This window comes from Quercus robur, chromosome 2 (assembly GCF_932294415.1).
Source record: "Quercus robur chromosome 2, dhQueRobu3.1, whole genome shotgun sequence".
NCBI lineage: Eukaryota > Viridiplantae > Streptophyta > Magnoliopsida > Fagales > Fagaceae > Quercus > Quercus robur.
This window is the reverse complement of record NC_065535.1, coordinates 91,915,742-91,941,263: the sequence shown is the minus strand read 5'-3', so window position 1 is coordinate 91,941,263 and position 25,522 is coordinate 91,915,742. Positions and strand designations below refer to the sequence as shown.

Below are 25,522 nucleotides of genomic sequence, written 5' to 3'. Positions count from 1 at the left end.
GAACACTAGGATCATAACATACCGCCATGCTCCGTAGCTGACGTCCATAACGACTCACTCTAGCGACATGATCCAATGGTAGCCCTTTCGCCACTCGTCCTCGGCAAGATGAGTGATATGTGAGAAAGGGCTACCATTGGATCAGTTGTTTTGTGTCTTCACTCACCTATCAATTATTTTAATCTATTCTCTAGGTCACCTCCTCCGGGATCCAAACATAAAGCTGCAACTCATTTGATCTCATACTCAATGAGTTACACTCGATTACTCAGGATGGTGGTTGACTCTGATACCAAATGTTGCAAACTCATGGATAGAACTCATCCTTGAAAACTAGCTTGTAAGGGGAGAGTGCTCAAGAGCTTATAAACACATGGTTAATGGTGTTTATAAGCTTAACCATAGATGTCGGCTATGAAGCGTGACGGTATGTTATGAAAACCTTCAAGTTGATACTTGAAGTTATGCACACAAAGCTTCAACCTGGTTGAACTCTTTCAACATTGATCTTTTCAACATGAATACCCTATCTCCTATCCATAACTTCAAGTATCGACTTGAAGGTTTTCACCACAACAAGAAGTTAATGGTATGCATTAGCTTCCACAACAACACCAATCTTGGATCTTCAATCGTTGGTGTTAAAGTTCTTGCTTAGCACAAAACCTAGAGCACACACCAAGGCAGCAAATACTCACCTCTCTTATATATGTTCACAATGAACTAAGTATGCCTTATATACTTTATGAGTAAGTAGCGCATAAATCCCAAGGCCTTTGGTCAAGCTAGGTAATTAGAATTTATTGTTCTAGAGTGTCTCGATCGATCGTAGAGTGGTATCAAAGTTGATATTTAGATTAAGTGAATCTTGATCAATTATCGATTTGCAGTTGGGTCTTGTAGATTCAATACAGTTCTTGATCCATTCTTGAATAGTCTTTTGTAGTGTTCTACTTGATATTTAATTACAATTCACAACTCTAAACTTTCAAACTTAAAGTCTGTTTGGATATCGCTTATTGTTGAAAACTAAAAATATTGTAGCAAAATAATTTTTAAATATGTAAATAGTGTTGTGGGACCTAGGTTAGAAGTTATATTTGTTGAAAGAGATACTTGTGGATCCTGTGAACAGTGCACGAGACCCACCCAAGGAAACGCAGACGTGGATAACAACGCAAAAACCCACTCTTAAGTTACTTTTGGATAAAGTTTTCCAACATTTGAGCCTAACACTTTGTACTCATATTTTACCAAAGAAGAGGTTTAAGATTTTACGCATGTCAAATTTAGAATATTTTATAATTTCTGTGACATAAAGAGGATGAGGATATTTCTAAAATTAAAAGGTGAAAAAAAAGAAAAAGAAGCATGCAGATCTCATTATTGGGATATGCCACAAATGACAAATCCACAATGAGGAAAGAAAGTGATGAATGGCAATCACGTAGTGGCCGCTTCAGGAAGCTTCTCATTTTAAATGGGTAAATTGAGATAATACTATATAAGCTCATAAAAAAAAAAAAACTAATAAAATCATATATTAATCTGCTAGAGTGTGTAAAGAAGCACAACGAATGGATGAAATTTGATTTTTGGCAAAAAGTGCACCATGAGAGAGCTATAGCTCGTAGCAAGCAAACAATTTTATGAGTGCAAGACACGGCAGCTTTTTCCAAAAGAATATAAAGTTTATAAATGTGTGAGCTTTGAAGTTTTGTAAGCTTCTTTAGGAAGGTGCTGATTAAAATCATTCATTTCCATATGCAAAAAAAACAACAATAATAATTGAAGTAACTTATCAAAGTTGTACTTTTTATCTTTACGGGTGAAAGCAGTAAAGGTACCTAAGGGTTTTTTTTTTTTTTTTTTTTTTGGGTTGAGAGTCAGGACCTAAGATTTTTAAAAGCAAATGAGCAATTTTGTGGAAATAATAATAATAAGCAAAGAGTTTAGGGTCCATTTGTCGTCAGATTAATTGGTACTCTATGATTTTTTAAACAAGGATATCCAGATTTTGAATCCTTCTCTCTACTTAAGATAAATATATGATATAACTCTATTTGGAAGTGATCTGCGTAGTGCATAGCGTGTAGTGTTTTGGGGTCTTAGTAGTTAGTACTTTTGCTCGCTTTTAATTAGTTTGAGAAGAAAATTTATGTTGTAATTAGTACTTAGTACCCTCAAAGAACCAACAGAGACCAAAAGTAGGCAAACTTACAAAAAAAAAAAAAGACATTGGGCATGTTCAAAGACAGATGGCCGTGGAAATTTCAATTGTGGTTGATTTTTATGCATTTGAGTTTGAACAAGCTAATGTTCTTAACTAAAAAGTAGCCGAAGAAAAGGGGAATGTGATAGAACAAATGATTGGTGGAGCGGGTGTACTTTCTTCGAATTAAAGCGTAATTTCTTAGTAGAATGGCAAATTAAATTCAAATTATGGCAAATAGTAAGACCACAAGAGTCAAGACACCTCACCTTCTTTTTTTACTTGATAAATAGATTAGGATTATTAGAACATACAACGTCCATTCTATGATGAATAATGATTATTTTTTATTATTAGATTAAAACATCAATTAATTGAGCACTATTGTTAATTGATTAGAAGATTCTTTGACTTTTCTAGTAAATAATATTTAGAAGTTATATAAACTAGTGTGCAGTTTCGTGTATTTGCATAGGTACAATTTTAAAAAAACACAATCATATAAAAACTTAGATGGACACGTGGCGGAAAATTAGACTCATTTAATTGAATTTAGACTCTTTGATTTTTACACTCAATAATTCACTTAGCACAAAATTAAAAATTAAATTAGACACGTGGTGCAAAATTGAGAATCTAATTAAAACTAAATTGGATTTTCTCTAAACTTTGGCTATTAATATATATATATATATATATATATATAAAACCTAATAGTTAAATGGGTTTTACAACAAGTACTGATTCAGTACCTTGGGTGCAATCCTTCCCCTTCCCACATAATAGTACATCTATGGTAGATTTTATAATTTATGTGAATAAGCATTATTCATGGAATATTGATTTTTTTTTTTTTTTTTTTTGTTTATAAAAGTATATGAGGCTTATAATTTGGTTAGTTGGATCCCTCAATTGAAATATTCTTTCTTTTTTACCAATGGCGATAATTATGATTCACTATATAACGAAGTCATTGGCTATGAATTCGGAGTATAGGTTGGCCACCATGGTCTCTCGAATTTGTTGGAAGATTCTCTCTTTTGACTTCATGTCATCCTAATATGAAGGCAACTGTTTTTTTTTTTTTTTTTTTTTTTTTTGCTTTCTTTACGTTGATTACTGAGTACACAAATTACCTGTCTTTTTTTTACAAGAAATTACTTGTCATTTGACCCTAAAGACAAACACACCCCATCAAAAAATAAAAGGAAAAGACATACAGACATACACAGTACACACAGAGAAAGAGAGAGAGAGAGAGATTTGTAAACTGTAATTCGTCAAACGAGAAGAAACTGGCCAAAATTATTACATTAACTATTTGTAATTAATGACTGATATTTGCCAAAATGTACATTACACTGGAAATAATAATTATTAGGGTAAATTGTAAATTACATCCTTAACGTATAAGAGTGTTTAAACTTTACATCCTAAAGTTTTAGAATTTGGAATTTACCTCCTGAAAATTGTGGTGTTTGGATTTTACATCTTACCGTTTCAGAATTTGGATTTTATCTCGTAAAATTTAAGAGTAATTGGATTTTACACCCTAAAGTTTCAAATCCAAACACCCTTAAAATTTAGAGGGTATAACCCAAATTCTGAAATATTAGAGTGTAAAGTCTAAACACCTGCAAATTTCAGGGGGTAAAATCTAAACACCTCCAAATTTTAGGGATGTAATTTGCAATTTATCCTAATTATTATTGATTACATTGGGAATAATTATTATTGATTGTATATGTATATTAAACCATTTGTTATACTATTTAAAGAAAATGTGAATAGTTGAGATTTTAATAAATATAGGCTATAATTTAAAATCAATTAAAAAAATATAACGATGTGAAAAATTGTTAAGTTATAAAAACTTATATGGCACAATATTAGAAAATGTCATCTAAAAGTCAAATACTTTGATTTTATATTCATTGTAGAATAAAAAATTTTCTCTTATGGATTATAGATTTTTCTATTAAAACAAACTGAACAAATGAAAATAAGCAAGCAAACAACATATATCAGTTTAGTTTGTGGGAATGATGCATTCCTACTTTCTGTATAACACTAAAATGCTATCTTATCGTGCTGAACCTATATTAAATGGCATGGGATAGTGATTGCAAGACCCCTTTATAAAATGCACCCAAAAGCCAAGTCTCTAATGCCCTATATCCAGTCTCTCACCAATATTGCTCACTCTGTTCTTATTTCGGACTACAATAATCTACTAGGGCAAAAACTTAGGGTGAAGATTAGCCATTGTTTCCGGGAAGCTAATCAATGTGCAGATAAATTCACGAAGAAAGGAACTCTACAGCAGCAAGATTTTGCATTATGACTCTCTTGGTATGTCCTTGAGAGACTGTTCAAACTCATATATATAAGCATACTTTATTACCCAATATATATATATATATATATATCTAATTTCTTGATTCAATGGTTACAATTATTCAGAGAGTCCACTACAAAGGGCCTACGTTAGTGATAATAGTAGGCTATATATATCCTTCCATGAAAACCATTGGCGATGACCTAACCTAACCAAGCCCAAGTGCTAGACAAGTTCATTGTCAAGTTGTCAACAACACCATGGCACTAATTAGAAAGTAGAAAGTGTTCTTTTAATTTCCAACTTCCAACTGCGATATCACGAATTTTGGAGCCTTGGATAGGGTTTTGGTTACTTAATCTGTCAATTTCATTATTTCATAATCGAGTCAACCTCATGCCTCATCTGCCTTTTCCTTTCATTCTTTGGAATTCACAAATCTAACTTTTGCTTTCTATAGATACTTGTCACATTTTCTCTTATCCTTTTCCCACTCCAAATAATGTACTCGATGATTGATCTAGGATGAGATAGGAGGCTCAATCTCTATTTTCTATAGTGTGTAAAATAAATAAAAAAAAAGAATGGAAATGAAAGATAAATATATAATTTTACTATTAAATACTTCACCTTTTATTTGTCTATTCTCAAAATATGGATTAACTCGTTGGTTTACCTCAATTTCATTTAAAAGTATGAGGGTTAGCCTCGTTTCTTAAGAGAAAAATTAATTGACCGAGTATTCCCTCCTATTTATTTCATTCTCTACTATTTCATCCATTTCTCATCTCCTTAAAAAGTTGTTATGATATGTTTTAATATCATTTATATCATGTTGTGGGGGATCATAATTCAACTCTCTAAAACCAATTTAAAAACATGCCCAACAAGTGCAATGTCAAATGCTATTAAAGATTTGAGTGTGTCTTTCTTATCACTAATTGATTTTGAGGTAAAGTGGCACAGCTCAATGTCTGACATGTGTCACTACTTTAGTACGAAAACAAAAGTTATATCAATTTCTAATAAACATTTTTTTTTAAAAAAAGTTGTTCCCAAGCCCATAAGAACTTGTCAAATAATGCGGATTTTGCGTTTCAAATTATGTAGGCTAATTATGGCTTGGAAGAAAGAAAAACAATTTCTAGAAGGTGATTCAAATTTATCTATGGAAAACTAGTATTGATAATTAGATTCTAATTATCAAACGCGTGGGTAACACATTCACATTGACCGGGACAAATGCACTATAGTCCAAAGGAATGAAGCGTGCTTCAATGCCCAGAAAGAGTAAAACACGTTTCTCATGAAATTGGAATCAAACTTCTAATAAGAACTTACTCTGTTTTCCTAACCCTTCTTGCACTCTAAAGATGGATTTATATTCTTTGTTCAAAGTTCAACCAAATTCAAAGTTTCAAACCCAAAAAAAAGTCATGCCGAGTTAGGCATAAATCCTCCGACACCGAATTCCATACCCTTTTCTAATCAATTTGGTGAACTATTATTCTCTCACACTATGATTAGCTGACCATTTCTTACCAAATGATGTGCTCAATCATTCCAAATTTTCAACATTAATTAGTTGTTTAATGTGATATCAATCAATGAGTCAACGAGATCTAATAGTTTATAAATCATCAAAATTTTCGGGTATCATTTATCACTTAAATTGATAAGAACAGATACTACACTTGATCTTAGCCAAAAGTTCTGTGATGTACCCTACGTGGCTTTCTTTTGTGAAATAAAGATGTTTAGTCAGGGAAAAAAAATCACTTCAAAGTGCAAAGCCCATTCACATTATAAATGCCTTCGCTAAACACATGCCCTCAATTCATTAACGGGCCCAACCTATTTTCTCAATTTTGGAATCATTGACCCTAAGCTATGGGCTTGGAACAAGGAAGAAACTACATATGAAATGGTTTATTTTGTTTTTGGGCCCAAAACTAGTTGGCTTAAATTATCTGGGTTTTGCTTATTTTGCAGTTTTCTTAGGTATTTGTAGTACCAAGTGTTGCAAGAGTCTTGAGAAGAGATCTTCCATTTGAGAAAGATTTTTTTTTTTTTTTTTTTCCTTCCATTTAAAAAAATATATATTACATTTTAAACTCTGTTACACCGTTTAACTTCGAAATTTCAAATTAATCCATGTAGTTTCGTTAGGTTTCAACAAAACCCAAAGCTTTTAAAATCATATCAATTCAAAGCTCCAATGAAAGCAAAGAAAAAATTCCAAATCAAACCCAAAAAGTCCAGTGTTTAAATTGGTGTGGTTTTAAAAATCTAAGGTTCGATTTAAAACTAGTGAAACTATAAGGGTTAATTTATTCTAGTCTTTAGCATTTAGCTTTAGTTTGAAACTTTTAGAACTATGGGGTTTAATTTGAAACAATCCTAGGATATAGGATCGATTTAAAAGTAATTTATCTTAAAAGAATAACTTTCCTATTCAATAACGTGAAAGAATAACTTGGAAGTAAAAAACAAAAAGAGAATAACTTGGAAAAGCAAAAAGAAGACATAAGGTGAAATGGATGATAATTAATAACACAACCTTTAATATTTTTCCTTCTAGATATGATATTGTTATGATTCTAGCATCCTACATGGATTAAGTATAAGCTTAACCATGTGTTTATAAACTCTTGGACACCTTTTTCTTATAAGTTGGTTTTTAAGGGTGAGTTCTACTCATGGATTTGTAACATTTGATATAACTTATTGAGTATGGGATCAAATGAGCTGTGGGTTGTTGATCATATCCCACATGGATTAAGTAGTCAATTAGCCAGAGAGAACACTATTTTTGACCATGGTTGAACTAAGAAAAAATGGTTTATGTGTCTAGTGTGGAAGATGTCATCTAAAAAGCCCCAATACTCTATTGATGGGCTGGCCTGCTATACTTGCCAAGGCCCAAGTTGTAAAGCTACTCTTTTCCGCTCGATACACTTTTTTGTTTTTTGTTTTTTTGTCTTTGTTCACATTAGGTTAGCTTCAATATGCTTTTACTTTGAATGAAGCTAATTCTAGTTCACACCATACCAGTCATATCAAATCAAAGGAAGCTCCAAAGGATTCCAAATCCAACATTCAACCGCATGCTTCGCTGAGCATCCATGGTCAGCCAGCACGTGTGGCCTCATTACTGCATGATTATTGTAATTGCAACTATGTGTACCAATGATTATAATAATTACAACTCAGGGCATAAATAGCAAAAAAAGCCAATAAGTAGAAGATAAGTATTAATGTGTCCTTATGATCCACGATTTCTTGTTCTCATTCAACTAGGCAAAAGCCAAATCCATCCATCATTAAATAAGAAAAACAAACAGTGCTTTGGTCGCTAAGATACTGATTTTTATAGGCCCTTCAGTCAAAGCCAACAACACACATCAAGAACCCAAAAATAAAACAAAGAAAGAAAGAAAAGCTAAGAGAAAATGTGGCCGACATTACTTGTTTGTAGGCAAAACAAAGGGAAACATGGATTGAGACTAAACTCAAAAGATAAAGAAAGGGTCCCCTATAAGGTTTAAAGGGAATAAAGAAAAGGAAAAAGGGTTGGTCTTTTGCAGTATTACATTTGACTATACCTACAGTTTCATTTTAAACGTAGCCTTTTCAGGATTTGCCATGTGCTTGCTTGGTGACCTTGTTTTGAAGAACAATTTTACTATTACATACAGACATTAATTAGATAGTACAATAAATTATCAGTGTTTGGTACTCTTCCATTAGTTTAATGACAAGTTATCATTATTAATAATAATTTTTTAGTGGGATCAACTTGCATGTATAGAATAATTGCTTAAGGAGATCAAATATTTCAAATGCTTATATAGCTCTCTCTCTTACATTGTCTATATTACGCACTTGATTTACGGGTGATTGCATGAAAAAATGTATTATTATTAGTAAAACAAATATGGGTCAGTTTCATTCTAATCTCACTACTTAAAGAACTATGATTTCAACGTACATATGTCCCTCTAGGGCCTCCACTATTCACTCAAATTTCTGGCACTATAATAAGTGAAGTACGAGCAAATCGATTTATACTTTTATAGTATATTACATTTGAGTAATACTGAAAGAATCTTCACTTTTAGTAGGAGTATATTAAAGTAGTACTAAATTCATTCTAAAACGTAGCCTTTTCCGGATATCACATGACCTGATGACATTATTTTGAAGGAATTTTTTTAATTAGGTCTGAATTACAAAGGATTTTGGTTTTGTTCCCCTTAGTTTTAATAAACCTAGAACCACTCACTCCAGGTCCATAATGCTCAAATTCCAACCTAGTAAACTATACGTCGCTTGCTGAAGAAAAGAGAAGGAATTCAATACACGAATAGAAATGAGAACTTAGTTTTGACAAAAACCACAACATCTTTCCACAAATTTTAGTAACGAATACATGACTCCTATGAACTCCAAAGACTAGTTGGTATGTAAGATCCACGAGATGCGAGTGCCTATGATAGTCCATAAACCAAATCCAAATTTAAAAAGTTAATAAAATTATGAAGTGGATATATCATATATCTAAGTGGATGATAACAGTAAAGTTGTCCTCTTTTTATTAGTTTATTCTTTATACATAGATGTTTTATCTCCTTTTTTTAGAAGTAATTATAAACCTTACAGTTAAGTATCATATTATAACAATGCTATGGATATATTATATTCAATTTCACTCCCTTTTGAACATCACTCTCATCTAGGTTCATTATTGATACTATTTTTATTATGCACCAATAACAACTTGACACATTTATTAAGTATAAAATTAAGTGTGCGTACCATGACTTATTGATCATATTATACTATAACAATTAGATTTAAAAAAAAAACAAAAAAATAAAAAAACTCAAATTATGTTTCTTTTTTATGGTTCATACAAACTAAGTTGATGTTTAGAATATTAAAAATTTTACAACATAGGTCTTACAAATTGATATATCAAATATATTATAGGAAGGAATTAAAATAACCATATTTTATCTTATTCATATGTCACCATTAAATTTATTGTCACATCAATTTATCAACTTTTTGTTGTAAAATTTGTAATTTTTAAAACATTTTTCTTTATACATAATACATTCATTGTTTCTTCTTTCAGCTTTTTATTTACCTTTTCTTTATCATATTAACTGAGGCCTTAAAAAGGAAACAACTTTGGCATGCAACCTAAGCCTGAAAAGCGCAAAAGAGAAAGAACAAGATAGGGAAGAATCCTAGTAGTAGCTTATAATTGATCTGTATTTATTCTTCACCCTCCCTTTACTTGAACCAACAGGCTTTGACTAGACATGAATATCCCTTGGAACAACTAGGTAAAGAACAATTTTAGCTCCATTTTAGTTAATTAAGTGCAAAATTCACCCACGTCAATTCATGCAAAATTGTATAAAAATACATTATTGTTATAGTAATTATGTAAATTTATACTGTCATTTTTTGTTTTGCATTTAGTTTTTTTATTCTTTCTTTATGTGTCCCAAGGGTAGAGAAAGAGAGTAGATGATGGTTGTTGTGCGTGAAAAAAGAAAAACAATTTTAAAAATTTTAAAAATGTTTGATATTTTAATAAAATGAAATGTAAAATAGATAATCTAATATAGGGTTTCTTAAAAAGTGAGTAAGTAAAATAGAAAAAGTAAATTCTTATTCTAAAATAGACAAAAAAATTTGCCCAAGCTAATACAAATGCTCTTAAAATCACTCCATTTTTCATAATCCTTTTATAATCTGTTAAAATGACAAGTTATGATTAAAATAAAATCATTTTAATATAAATCTATTACTGATATCATTTTTATAATGCACCAATCTCAAACTACATCAATTGTGCATCACATGGAACTGGATTTACTACTCCCGGAGCACAACCGCAGGTCCAATAATGCACTGAAACATATATATTTTTAAGGGAAGTTTAGTGTTGCGATGCTCATCATACAATATAACACATTCCACCAAAAGCATGAGCATTGATATCTTCTTCCACATGTTTTCTCTGTAGCGGGTTTGATTAATTTTAACCCCTCCCACTGAAGATTATCTGATTTATAAAGTAAATGAAGATGACCTTTTTCTTTTGATAAGATTATCCTACATCTTGAATAAAAGGGGTAACTTATAACCATTATTATTCTAGATAAAAAGCTATTGTCCTAAACTCTTGAGTACACTAGTCTTCCACCTCATTTTATATTGTTGCTTTTGACCCATTTCTCCAATGAAATCAGTCCTACATTTTGTATTGTTGTTTTTAATTTGTTGATGATGCTGCTTTCTTGGTTGTATGTAGACATGTATGAATTTCTACTATGCAAAAGCTCTCTCTCTCTCTCTCTCTCTCTCTCTCTCTCTCTCATGTACATTTAGAACCATATATCTTGTCGTTTTAGTTGCATTGATATATATATATATATATATATATATATTATGGTTGACCATCTATTAATTGGAATTTTTTTTTGTGAATATTTAAAAATTTCTCTTATTTTGTTTAAGCTGTTTGATTTAAATTTTCCAAAATTGAATTAATCTGATGATAGGCTATTTTTGTTTACCAAGTATTATGATAGGCTACATACTAATTGAGTTATGTGATGTCTTATTATTTTTAATGATATTAATCAATCATCAAGAGAGAGAACTTGTGGTTGTGGGTTGATCTGAACCCATGCCAACCCATTACATACGGGTCTAAAAGTAACGTCTTGCTTAAATTCAGATAACTTTGAACCTACTTGATAGGGTCAAACTCAAAGTCTCAAACCTAAACCCAATCCATTGCTAGGTCTGACGATTACATAATTTGTATATAAGGGCCCTTAGACAAGCTATATATGAACATATACTTCCAAAGCAGTACAAGTCACCGACCCATATTGTTATGATAATGGAAGCTCTTATACCAAAAACAAAAAAACGCACACACACAAACATGCCAAAAAAAGAAACAGTTAACCAACACAAAACAAGGAATTTAACGTGGTTTGATAAATTTTACACCTATTTTTATGTTCAACAATAACAAAACAATTTACTATCAATAATAATGACTACTGAGGGGCCCAAAATCTGAGGTCCCAGCCCACTCTGTGTTAAGAGCCCAAAACCCAGGTCGAGGAGCCCTATTGCCGAGGACGCGCGATGAAAGCCCCTTTAAGGCCCACGGATGTGGCCGAGGACGATCTCACGCTCAACACCTCACAAAACGCTTGAAGAAAAGGACAAACTCAGTACAAGAGCAGTACAAGGGGGAAAGCTGCCAACACCGTAATGTGGAGCCCTGCGTCTAACAAGCCCATACTCCAGACCATGCTATTTAACTTTTCCCAACCACCTCCAACCACTCTGACGTATGGATTGATAGGACGAGTCATTACCCAAAAAAGGAAAAACTGACACATAGACGAAAACGAGAAGTAAACATTGATATAAAAGGGGAAGGGAGCCACGGAAGAAAAGAAAGGAGAAAGAGAAAAAGATCCTACAAAAAGGAAGAATGGAGAGAAGGTGATGCTTCTCGGACTAAGTTCGAGGACTCAAATCCACCGAGTTACACCGATGTAAAGCCTAACTATTCTATACAAACCTACCTTCGTATGAACTTCCATGAAAATCATGACTAAACCGCCGTCTAACGACCAAGGTCCTGCCTTTCAAACTCACGCTCTACAAATGATATTGTTTGGGCCTTTTTACGAACGAACCCAACACTGTTACGGGTCGTTATAAATCGTGTCCTTACAACTACAATCATACTTACAAACTCTCATAAATCTAACAAATTTAAATTAATCTAAAACCCCAATACACCCAAAGTTATTATCACATTAACAAATTAACCTAAATCCCTCATACATCCAAAGGATTAGTCTTTGACTCTTTAATAAGAAAAAAGTTTTGTATTCTAACTCACACCACACCAAAACTACACCATAGAGCCTTTGCATTGCTATCCATACGTCAGTTTTTAATACACACATATATAATTAAAGTCAAAACTGAGAGAAAATTTAATTAGATTCCAATTGTGTCTAATTTGCACCATGTGTTTTATCTATGTTTTTTAAATTTTTGTTTAAAGTGAGTTAATGTTGTGCAAAAGATGAAGTGTCTAATATAAATAAACCATCAAAAAACCAATAAACAGGAGAGAGAGAGAGAGAGAGAGAGAGAGAAACTCATGTGTATATAAAAAAACAAAAAAAAAAACAAAAAAATGAGTAAAACTCTTGTATATATCTATAGCTTAAAAACTATGTAATCTTACACTAGCCATAATTTGAATTCATATATGTATGTGTGTAATTATGATTGTTTTTAATTGTACTGTATATATACGCGGGTTATACACTAATATTACTTTATGGACAAAAAATATAATAAATGTTTTATTTATAATGAACAAACGTTTCTTCCACATCAAGAAAACTTAAATAAATTACCATCGATTAAAAAAACCTTTACAATATTCCCCTCTTGAACTATACGTAACACTAACACATTATTATACATATATGATTATATTCCCTTCCTCTTTCTCTCCTTTTCTTTGGTAAATAATAATCGAAATGATAAAAATATATAAAGCCCATTTGACTAAACGCCCAAATCCACCCTATAAAAAAGAGTGCTCTTTACTTTGCACAAAAGTACGTGATCAATACTCTACTCACATGAGCCAATGTGTATTCGCTTAAAATAACATGATAGTTTTTGGATTTTTGTTTTGGATAGATCCGAACATGATAGTTGAAAAAGCGGACCTCGTAATCTGAGTTAGCTGATTAAATTAAAAATAGCAAGAAATTAGCCCAACCATAAAATCTCCCTTTATACGGTTCTTGTATTATACTATTTGCCACAGTTTATTGAAATAATAAACGGTGAGTGGGAGATAATTATGTTTATCAGTATTACACACGAAAATCGGAGTTTTGACAATATATTCATTAAAATACCATTATTCGAATCACTAAATTTCTATCAAGTATCTTATAAAGAGATACGAAAATTTCCACCTCCAAGCCACATCCTACAACAGTGGGAGGACAATCATTTTCACACAATCCAGAATTATTTTTTTTTTTTTTTTCCATCACACAAAATCAATTAGATCAAAATTGAATAATGCTAGGACAACCACTTTTATTTTAACTTTTATCACAATTTATACACGTGACAAGTCATAGTAAGTAGTTGAGTTGTGAACTCACGTGAACCTACCTACAACTATATGAGCAAAATGTAATAACAAAAATTGTAATCTAACATTTTCCATGAGAATTAGGTTTCTTCTAAATTGATAGAAGTTGTCTCTAGACTTTAGAGCATTGAAATATTCCATTTTCATTTAGAACACGAATCCCTAAAAATACTACTAGCTAGGATCAAAGGCTGTGAGAGTGGGGCTAATTAAATAAGGAAGCTTGGTCCTGATGACATAGGGGTGGTATAGCCCTGTAGTTTAGGTTTGCTATTTAGATAAAAACGGTCAAAACAGCGGTCAAAGAAGAGGGCAGCAGTGGTGGGGTGAAGATATCAAGCGCCGAAAGGTACAAAGGACAGCCATGATCTAATAGTATTAGTAAGAGACAAGAAAGGACAGGGTTTTTTTTTTTTTGAATTGAAACTCTTTCAGGTCTGAAAGGGAAAGGGACTCCCTCTTAATGAAAAAAAGTTCACAAACAAGAACACAGCAATATGGGTTTTTTGTTTCTGCCCTATTCTAAATTATTATTATTATTATTATTATTATTGTTATTGTTATCTATCAACTCTAGTTAAAGTCTGTCTGTTATCTCAACTTTTTTGTATGCTTAACCTCACTTTTTTTTTGGGTCAAGGTTGTGACTTGTTGTGGCCCTCTTAATTAAGTGTCTAGTAATAAAAATGCCTTTCTGTGTGGGACAATTGAGAATTTAAGACTACTTCATTTTTGTTTGGTAAAGCTAAATACAGTGAGTTTTTTTAAATCTTTATTTAAAGTCCCATTCCTTTGTACTTGCTAGTGTGTTTTTGGGACTTAAAAGGTTCCATTCTGATTTTCTTTTCTTTGCCTAGGATGCCTGACATAAATTCTTTGGTCCCAACTATGATTTGCCCATGCAAAATTATGTGAGACATTTTGAAGGAAATATTGCTGAGTTTGATATTATGGAACAAATTTTAGTGCTTGTTTGTTGCAACAATTTTTTAAGCTCGTAATACTTATTCAAGTACAATTTTTTAGAAGTTTACTTTGATCTAACTTAGTTTTTAAGTTGAATAAACTGATAAAAATAAACTCTTCCACAGTTAATAGAAAATTAAGTATCAAAACAGATGAAAATATGGATTAATATTGCAGATCTCATGTATCAATTACATATAATATCTATCTCACATTATATAGGTTCTATATGTTGTTGAATCCTTTATAATGTAATAGATATATTACATATAGATGATACATAAGATATTCTTTTTAATATAGATGATATATAAGAAACTTTTTTTTACGTAGAACATTGATAAATGCGAATGCAATTAGGATGATTCATTCCTATCAAGATAGACTTGAACATTCTCAGCCAATTAAAAAGAGAACAGGCCTTGTCTATGAAAAATGCACTAGAATGTACTAACATCTCTCTCTTTGAAGATTGATTAGAGCATCATATCAACTCTTCGCCATTAACATGAACAGTAGTCTATGATTGTATGAGAGCATCATATCAACATATCGTCATTAACATGAATAATTCTATGACCACAATTTAGTATGCGAGTTGGATTTCTAGTCAAAACGCAATCATTTCGTAAAGAGCAATGCTGCTGGGGATTCAAAATCTCACAAAATTTTTTTTTTTTTTTTTTGAGACAAAAAAAAAAAAAAAAAATTCAGAACCTTTTTAAAGTGGCACAAACGTGACAAATTTTTAATTAAAGCAAAACATTAATGTGGTCACGTCAAAATATTCTTTATTGTTCTAAAAACACATCTCATTTATATGTGTATCCCACTCTTTTAACTTACATGCATTTATCTCGTGCTACTCCCACTGCCATTGTCATTATATGATCAACACCATGGAATTATTTAAACTTTGTTCATATGCAACGTCACACTATCATTAAGGATCTTTAATTAATTGGAGATAGCTTTAGTTAGCTGTATTAAGAATACAATTATTAAATAAGAGTGCTACTATTCTTCTTTTGATAAATTAATGATTTGAATCTTAACGTTTAACGTTTTCATTCATGAAGATATCAATTGTTTTCATTCATGAAGATATCAATTGAACTACAGGACTCTTGTGGTGGTCTTGGCTAGAGTGCCATTATGATTATATTAGATGCAAGGGAGAGAAGCTTTAGACAAAATGTGTGTATGGAAATTTTTCACATTGATAGTTTAATAAGTACTAACAAGATGTTCAGCAAAAACAAAAAGAAAAATACTAACAAGATGGAAGCATTACAGAAGGATTCTCTCCCATTATACCCACGTAAATCATGTCAGTAAAAGAAAAAGAGAAAAGCAAAAGAAAAATGGAAAAAGCCAAAAAAAGGAGAACCCAAGACCTTAACAAAGAACTTCAGTTAGTACACATGTCAGCTCTGCTGCACCTGTGAATTATGATATGTCAGTCCCAACTCATCATCTCTATTCAACTAAAGTTGACCGCCCCCCCCCCCCCCCCCCCCTTGTGCTTTTGTTAACACCAACAACAACAACAATACCCACCTCACTTTTTCATAATTTTGCACAGATTCTCATTCCCCTAGTGTGTGAGCTCATTCCATTCCAAAAATTGGTGTCTGAAAAAGATTGGGCTTTGCATGAGTTTGGAATGTGTGTAGAGCTGGGCCAATCCAGCTGCTTCCATAACCAGAGGAACCCTCATTATAACTATTGTTACCACTTAAGGCAATGGGTGTGGCAAATGGGATATGTGACGTACCATTATTCTGTTGATGAACATTATAGCCTGCATTGAAATACCCATTGTTGCTTTCACAGGCAGAGTTAGAACTTGCACAATAGTCCATGTTAAAGGGTAAAGTTGTGGTGTTATGATAGGCAGACACATTTGTGGTAGATGGAATTAAGTGTGGTTCAACGCTAGGGTTCTTGGCATTGCCAAAAGAAGTAGCACTGTTTTGGTATCCAAGGATGGACCAGTAATCTGATGGGTCTTGTTTGATGGGTATTGCAAAGCTTAAGGAAGAGCTCGATGGCTGTGATGCAAAGGTAATGGAGGATGCTGAGGAAAGATCACGCTCGTCTGATCGGCTTCCCCCGTCAATGCTCTTGCTATCAGAAGCTGCAGAATCAGATGAATTCTTTGATTTGCTAGACATTCCTCCGATGGGAAGGTTGCTGTTGGCAATGCTCTTTACGTCATAGCGGCTCATGTCAAAGTTGGTTACAGCATTTAGGCCTCTGAACTTGATGGCAGCAATGTCATAGGCCTCAGCAGCTTCTTCTTGGGTGCCTGTTTGAAAAAAAATTATTCGAACTTAATCATTCAAGTAAACAATGTGCAGTGTGTTTGGATAATTTGATGTAGCTTTTTTTCTAAAGTGCGCCTACTTATTGCTGAAAGTTACTTAAAATATAGTTATTTATAAAAAAGCTACGCTTTAAAAAGTTGTACATAAATAAATAAATTAAAAGGCCAATCGACAAAGGTGTTACAAACAAGACCCCGCATTTTTATCTAACAATGTATTCTAGTAAATTGTTGTGAGAACAATCAGGAAAGGAAGCTCACTGAAGGTGCCAAGGTAGAGATCTTTGTTGCCAGCAACTCTTCCAATTCTTGCTTGCCATCTACCATGTTGGTGGTGCCTGAATAAATAGTGCACATTATTTATAATATTATTAGTACAGACCAAGTATATTTTATATCACTTAAAATAATGATTATCTCATGTACTAAATATATGCAAATGAAGATGTATACCTCGTAACGCCTCTGTAGATAGATGCTCCTCTCGAAAACCCACTACTTTTCCTAAACATATATAATTAACAAAGGAGAAAAAAAAAAGTATCAGCCACACCTTTTTTAAATCCACTACATTCATACATTAAAGGATTTTCCAAAAGATGGAGGAACAACAACAAAAATGGAAAACTGTGGCTAAAAGCAAATCAAATATCCAATTAATGATTATTACTACCTTCGAAGTGAAGCAACAAACTCCTGCCTAGTCATGTTTTTCATCTCTTCCAGTTCTTTCTCATAGTTACAAACCTTTAGAAACCCAAAAATAAACAATTCATAGGGTCAGATCCAAACTTCAATATAGAAAAACATAATAATAACAATAAAAATTTTCTTCTTCTACAAATTTAGTAGAGACTTACCGGAAAGTTTGTAGTGGTGGTCGGCCCCCAGTACTTAAGAGCAGCCAGATCATAAGCTCTTGCTGCTTTCTCTTCTTTATCATAACCACCTAAAAAATACATTAAAATAAAAACGAAATCATGTCAAAATGAGAATCCATAGGGGAATCTATAAATTGGATTTACACATTCATGCAAAAGCGAATCTTCGTTACAGTAAAAAACGAAATCTAATGTCACTTCGATCGGACTAGGTGACACATTTTTTATCATGAAAGAAGAATAGAGAACAACATAATGTCACATAGTAATGGAAAGTAAAAAAATAAAATGATGACCATTGATTCTGTACTAGGAAGTAAGAGTAGTACAACAATTATTTACTCATGGAAGGGACAAGAGAGAAGAGAGACATAGAAAACTCACCCAAATAAACTGATCAGCAAATAATGATGATGATGATAATACGAGAGAGCATCCATGCCATTGCCAATCAAAACAAACAAACAAAAACAATAAAAGCCACATCAGAATCTTCATCAATGCGTGTACTTATACTATACCACAATAAAATCTGAACCCTTCATTGTTATTATTATTAGCATGTAAAATAAATTCTTGGGATTCACATTTCACATTCACACACGCACACAGTTATATACATTCTTTTACTCCCATTAATTCCGGTTCACATTCAGTGACCAGGACAATTCTCTCCGAGTCCACAGTCTCAGACCCAGATCTCGTGGACCCAGGACTCAATGGTACGCACCCTAGGCGCACGTTAGAAACTTAAACATATACATAAACAATCCCGAAACCCTAAAAACCTTAAAATAGAAAAAATAAAAAAACAAATTTTTACCTTGTCTTCCTTTCCTACTTTGCCCTTCTCTTCTGCAACTGTTGTCCCAAAGATGTGCTTCATATCTGCCTGTCCACCTATGTCTGATATTTTCACATACACATATTTCAACGAATTAAAAAAAAAAAATTGTAATTTTATGTGGGTGTTTCAAAAAAACAAAAAGAAACTATATAGGACTATACAAAGTGGAACATTGAGAGTGAGATAGATGATTTTTATTTACCGGGTCACGCCACGGTAGATGGAAGTGCGTTGGCCGAAGGTGTCAACAGTTTTCTTAGGCGGTGGTTCGGTAGTAGCAACATGGAGGTTCTGGGTTTGGGTTTGGGTTTGTTGTTGTTGTTGCTGTTGTTCGGTGGAGAAACCGCGGAGGAAACTAGCGGCTATGGTTTTGAGCTCAGAATCATACATGTTATCATGTTCAGGCTCTGTATGAGGATGAGTTGATGAGACATGATTGACAGTCGTCACAGAAGTCTCGTTAGAAAACTGAGCTAGCGGTGCAGTGGCGGTGGAGCCGCCGCCCAAGAAGTCCTCCAGCTTGGGGCCACCGGTGAATATTGATAAGTCGGTTGCATCTTTTTCTGAAGCAGCTGCATCAACTACACTGCCTGTAAAAGTAAACCCAAAAATAAATTTTATGTGATGATATTATTTGATCTTATCGCTTAGGATAATACACTAATTGGCTTTTAGGTAAAGATTTGAACTTACGTCCCATCACGATAAGAGACTTTATCAGGTAACGAGAGATATTTCTAGTTAAACTAACTACTAATTACTAATTTTTAGTATAAACAGAACTTGATTTACAGTTGAGCTAACTAAACCTATTATCTATCTATGTTTGAGCAAGAATATGCATGTATAGGAAAAAGTGTGATGTGTACCTGAGGAGGAAGAGGTAAAGGAGTGAAAGAGAGAGAGGGGAGAGGTGTGAGAGGGCAAGTTGGAGTGGTTGGAAAGAGAGAAGCCGAGCCAGTTCTGATGAGGAGAAGAATCCATGTTGTTGTCGTCGTCGTCGATGAGTGTGAAAGAGAGAGAGGAGGGACTCTACTTGGAGTTGGGGTTTGCTGATTTTTCTGTTTCTTTGGAAATAGAGCAAAAAAGGAAATTTGAGTTTTTTTTGTTTTAAAAACTTCTTCTAGAGTGGTAGAGTGAAGGAAGGTAAAATGGGGATATAATGAAGGAGGGAGGAGGGTGAGGATGACACAGATATAGAGGAAGGAAAAACAAGAAAGAGAAAGAGAGAGAGTCTCTCTAAGGGGTTGCACAAGAAACGAGGTTATTACACTGAAGGAAAATATAGAGGTTCATATAATAGTGGACAAATGTAAGTAATTTTAATACTATTTTAACTTAGAGGGGAATTGTGATGTAGCTAAGCAAGTGGAAGCTTTTCATGGGATGACAAAACGGTGTCCTCTCTCTCTCTCTCTCTCTCTCTCTCTTTTTCTATCTCTGATTCTCTAGCTCTTTCTTCTATCTTTCTCTGTCTTACTCTTCCCCTATTGACCAAAAGAAATAATAATTTTCACAATACGGGATATAACTTAATGATAAAGAGTCATTGTCTCAGTATTTAAGTATTTAAAGAAGAACAATTTGAGCGGTAGTTCTAATAAAACCCATGTGGTACATATGATATTATTCATTATTGTCATATGATGTAAAATCGATAAGCCTACATTAAAGACCCAATTTTTTATTAAAAAAATATATTTCCACAGAGAGAAAGAGAGAGAGAGAGAGAGAGAGAGAGAGAGAGGGAATTGTGGGTTTCAGGCCAAAATGGCCAAATGACCATAAAATCTTAACTATCTAGTTAGTAGTTCTAGTTACTAAACTATATTTTTTACTAGCATCTCGAGTCTAAGAAACTCGATTTAGGGCCTATAAATCGAGTATTTGAAACTCAATTTTCATGAATTGATCAGATCTGATGTGGCATTTTTTTCCACGTGGTGTGTACCTGGAAATCGAGTCTACCCCAATTTTTTTTTTAAAAAGTCTAATGTACATGCCGAAATACCCAAAACAAATTTAAGAAACCTCACCGCTACTCAGATCAGATCAGAGGGAGAAAAAGAGCTCAGAGGGAGAGAACCTCACCAGTGCGACTTGGGGCTCACGCCGACCTGGGGCTCGCACGGGCCTGGGCTTGCGCAGGCCTGGGTCGCGCGTGGCCTAGGGCTCGCGCGACCCAAGCCAGCGCGAGTCACGCGCGGCCTAGGGCTCGCGCGAGCCTGGGTCTCTAGTCAGTTTCTGGTCATGCCGCGCGCGCCTGGGTCTCCGATCTCGATCTTCTCTCTCTTTCTATTTTTGGTTTTCTTTTTTTTTTTCTTTTTTTTCTCTAGGTTTTTCTCTGATGTTCTAGTGTTTCCTCTGAGTAGGTCCTATTTATAGGGGTTAGAAATTGAGTCTTTCCATGTGGTCCACGTGGAAAAATATGCCACATCGGATGTAATTAGAGCATGAAAATCGAGTCTATGATGCTCGATTTATAAGCCAAAATCGAGTCTTTTAGACTCGAAATGCTACTAAAAAATATAGTTTGATAACTAGAACTACTAACTAGATAGTTAGGATTTTATGACCATTTGGCCATTTTGGCCTGGGTTTTATTTTAATGTGTATATGAAACTATTAACGCGTCATATTGAAGAATATGTGTATGACTGTGGGGAAGCAAGAGGGCAAGAAAGGGGACACGGTGACCCTTAAGAGAGAAGGGTTTTTCATTTTTGTGTAAAAAAAAAAAAAAATCATTTCAATTGGTCCCTACAGATTGCCGCGTGTCAATTTTGTTATGTCCCAATAAAATAAAGCTACAGCTCCTCCTCATTTTGACTAAAAGACAACTCGCGCCTCTCTCGCCTCGTTTTGTTCTAGTAGAGTTTGTATTTGTAGGACTAAATTTCGGTGACCTCTTGTGTGTATGTAACCTTTGCCTGCAATACCCACGATGATCCCACAGTCCATACGGGGGGTATTGTACTATTCTATTCAAACCAATAATATATATAATTAACAAGTACTCCAACTTCACAACAAGTGCGTGTGTTTCACCTGCTGAATCCCATGGAAATTCTAGTTCAAATTAACCATGATGAACAAAAAGTGAAAACATGTTTTAAACCTTGAATGGATTTGTTTCAATAAAGTAGCGTTTTTTTTTTTCTTTTCTTTTTCAAAAGCTAAAAATTTAAGGATCATTGATCCATCCCGATGAAGATTTTAAGCATCATTTTAATGTTATACAAAGTATAATATACTTTTGTTTTGTTGTAAAAATACATTGAAGAGAAACTTATCAGCTTTATTTTGGTACATGATGTATATACTTTAAACATTATTAATCATGTTTCTCCTTTTCTTCTTCTGTCGTCGATTACCTTAATTATTGAAGATATTCGAACTAGATTAAGCTAATTCTTTGACTCATGATATTGTCTGTTAGGCTTCTATTTCTTTGTACTTTAGAAGATCTTTACCTCTCTAATTTCACATTCTTTTCTTTTTTGTCTAGATGGTGAGAATTAGAGAGAAATGATCTATTTTTCTTTAAACTTTGATTTGGATCCAGTACTCTAAAACATTGCACCTATTAAAACGGTGACATGTCTTCATTTTTAACCATGGCTTTGCCCATTTTATAAGTTGAGGAATAGAAAATTGGCAACGTAGCAAAAGAAAAAGGCCTCTTCTTTTTCCCTTCAATGTGAAAAACAGAGCGTGGTAAAGGTGAAAGGAAGAAGCGAGTGGAGAAGTGAGGAGTAGGGGTGGTGACAGTCATAGCATCCAAAGCACCAACGCGAGTGAATTAGGAGGCATGGAGGGAGGGTTCCGCATTCTGCGAGAGGATAGATTTGCTAATGGCAATCCACATGCCTGCATGTCATGCACATGACACGTGTGCATCAACATTAATATTTTATTTTAAAATGTCTACCACACGTGTCAGATGGACCCTGAACCTGAAGATGCCATGTTGCATGCAATCTCTGATAGTAAAAGAGTATTATTTATGTGGTACCTAGAGTATGCCAGAGGGAGCTAGCTGGGCATGGTTGCTCTTCAAGATTTTGCTTTTAAAGTACTTATATTTTTACACTACTTCATGGGCCATATATCCATGCAGAATAATATTTATGCTTTTAAACTCATGCTAGACTAATATCTAGCTCAATGACCAAAAAGAGAGACTATTATAGTAGTATGAATCTTTGTTTTTTTCTTTGTTATTCTAAATGTAAAGATAATTGCGGATTTGCACATGGGAGAGCAATGGAGTACCTGAAGAAGGAAAGAGAGGATGGTCCAACTATTGCCCTACATAATTGGAAACTTTGGAGGTTTTTAATTATTGGAAAAGAATCATCTCTATCCATTTAATGGTCCAAATTAAATATTGTAAATCCAAAAATTATATTTATGTGAGGTTATTTTAATATTTAAATCACGTCATAATATGTGTACATAATCATATAGTCACACACATGACACAACCACATTATGAATCCTAATTCTATGGCATCTAACTTGAGGTTTTACTTCCCATCTATAGTTGTTTAAGGTATTATTCATATTATTATTATTGTATGTATTGTGGACCCACAATACAGGAGCCGATGATTGAAAATAGTATGATATCGTGGGTGGAATCTAATCCATTCAATTAAGTAAGCTTTAGTGTCTCATATCGTTCCAAAACCTGTACCCTAATTCTATACCAAATTAAGGTCTAGTTCAATCAAATCACATTTTACCAAAACTTTGATATAGCCAAAAACTCTAAGCTAATTTTTTTTTTTTAAATGTTATTGACTATATATACATATATAACATGATTCCACATATGTTATTGTTTTATATATAATAAAATTAACATCAAAATAATTTTTTCATGACTTAAAACATTTTTTTAATTAGCTCTAACTTAATAAAGTTTGTGTTTAACATTCTTTTATACCACTAAAATAATTTGTAATTGACTTTACACTCAATTTATTTGCAATCTCTCTTTCTGGATAGACAATCAAACAATCACACAATAATTTATTTTTCATCTTATGTCGAAGCTTTGTTTAGACAAGCTTAATGGCTAAAAATATATGGTCGCAATCTAAGTTCACATTATGAGAAAGCTATATCTATTTCTTAGATTCAAATCTTTGAGAATTTCTAGAGATTTGAATATAAAGTTCCAACACATTTTTTATATGATTGACTCTAGTAACTTTTACTTCTTGAGCACGATTTTTCTTTAAATATTTATTAATAGGTGATGACTTCTCCATGATTAACTTGTACCCTGAAACTTAAATACTAGTATAATCTTTATAAATTAATTATATAGATAGCTTAAAACATTAATTATTAAGAATAATAATCTACTTTTAAATTTCTTTTATCATAATTAATGTTCTTCAAATGTCTCAAATCCAAGCTTTTTGTTAAATGAATGAGTGATTGCCCAATGACCAAATATTGATGGTGTTAATTAAGAATTACAAAACATATAAAAAGTCAACTAATTTAAAATAATTTAAATACAATAAATATCATTTTTACATGCCTATATATAGAGAGAGAGAGAGATGGATTCAAGTTACACCTTTTTTAAGCCATTGGATTTAAGTAGGTCTAACGGTAAAAAAAAACACTCGTAAATGCTAATATTTTGATTAGGATCTCATTAATTATCCTTCATTTATTATATTTTATACCTATCTTTAAACCCAAAAAAAGTGCTACTTAAAACTCTCTCTCTCTACGTTTCTCTCACTATCTATCATAGCAAAACTTGAAGCTTGTTAATCCGCAGATTCTTCAATACCTTGTGAAATTTCAGATAGAGATGTAGAGCTCTTGTCACTCACAGAACCACTGACATAGCTTGTAGTCACTCTAAAATCAACACCAAAACTTCCAAAACTCAACTTGGTTCTTTCAGACTCAGGGATATGGATATGGTTTGGAAGAATAACAAGCTGACGTTGTGGAAGATGTAACTCCTCCAGCAAGAATATTGACAGAAACACATGTCTACAATGGCAATAATTCATTCAAAAGATAATCAACTAGGCAATAGAGACAAAAAATGAAAAAATCTATAGTTTTCAAGTAGCAAAACACATGTACAATGTTCAGAAAACATCAGATAATTATTACAACCATAACTTAGCTTACAAATCAGCAAACTCTTTGTTTTTTTTTTTTTTAATTGATTGGATAATCAAATCAACAAACTCTTATTTAAAAGTACACATGCCCCAAATAAGAATAAAAATCATCTGCCCTGTACTACATACAGACTGACTTAACAATTCAAGGAATACAAGCAGCAACAACCAACTTTAGCATCCATGGAGAGTCTGAAAGAACCAAGTTGAGTTTTGGAAGTTTTGGTGCTGATTTTGGAGTGACTACAAGCTATGTCAGTGGTCCTGTGAGTAACAAGAGCTCTACATCTCTATCTGAAATTTCACAGGGTATTGAAGAATCTGTGGATTGACAGGCTTCAAGGTTTGCTATGATATACAATGAGAGAAACGTAGAGAGAGTTAAATATAACACTTTTTTGGGTTTAGAGATAGATATAAAATATAATAAATGATGGATAATTAATGAAATCCTAATCAAAATATTAGCATTAATGAGGGTTTTTTTTTTTTTTTTACCGTTAGATCTACTTAAATCCAATGGTTTAAAAAATATGTAACT

The 25,522-nt window shown here is 33.0% G+C and overlaps 1 protein-coding gene across 2 annotated transcripts; it reads right to left on the bottom strand.

Annotated features, from left to right (window-relative positions):
• Window positions 1-15,960: 15,960 nt before the first annotated feature.
• Window positions 15,961-20,082, bottom strand: LOC126715823 (AP2-like ethylene-responsive transcription factor AIL5). 2 transcript variants are annotated; one of them, XM_050416626.1, is made up of 9 exons: window positions 19,687-20,082; window positions 19,020-19,407; window positions 18,794-18,876; window positions 18,355-18,363; window positions 17,950-18,038; window positions 17,763-17,836; window positions 17,543-17,593; window positions 17,351-17,427; window positions 15,961-17,071 (listed from the first exon to the last, which is right to left on the bottom strand). In XM_050416626.1, the coding sequence occupies exons 1-9, from the start codon at window positions 19,799-19,801 to the stop codon at window positions 16,371-16,373; spliced, it is 1,587 nt and encodes a 528-aa protein (XP_050272583.1). In that variant the 5' UTR covers window positions 19,802-20,082; the 3' UTR covers window positions 15,961-16,370. The 2 variants fall into 2 exon arrangements, with proteins under 2 accessions (XP_050272583.1, XP_050272584.1); XM_050416627.1 differs by lacking the exon at window positions 18,355-18,363.
• Window positions 20,083-25,522: the final 5,440 nt, after the last annotated feature.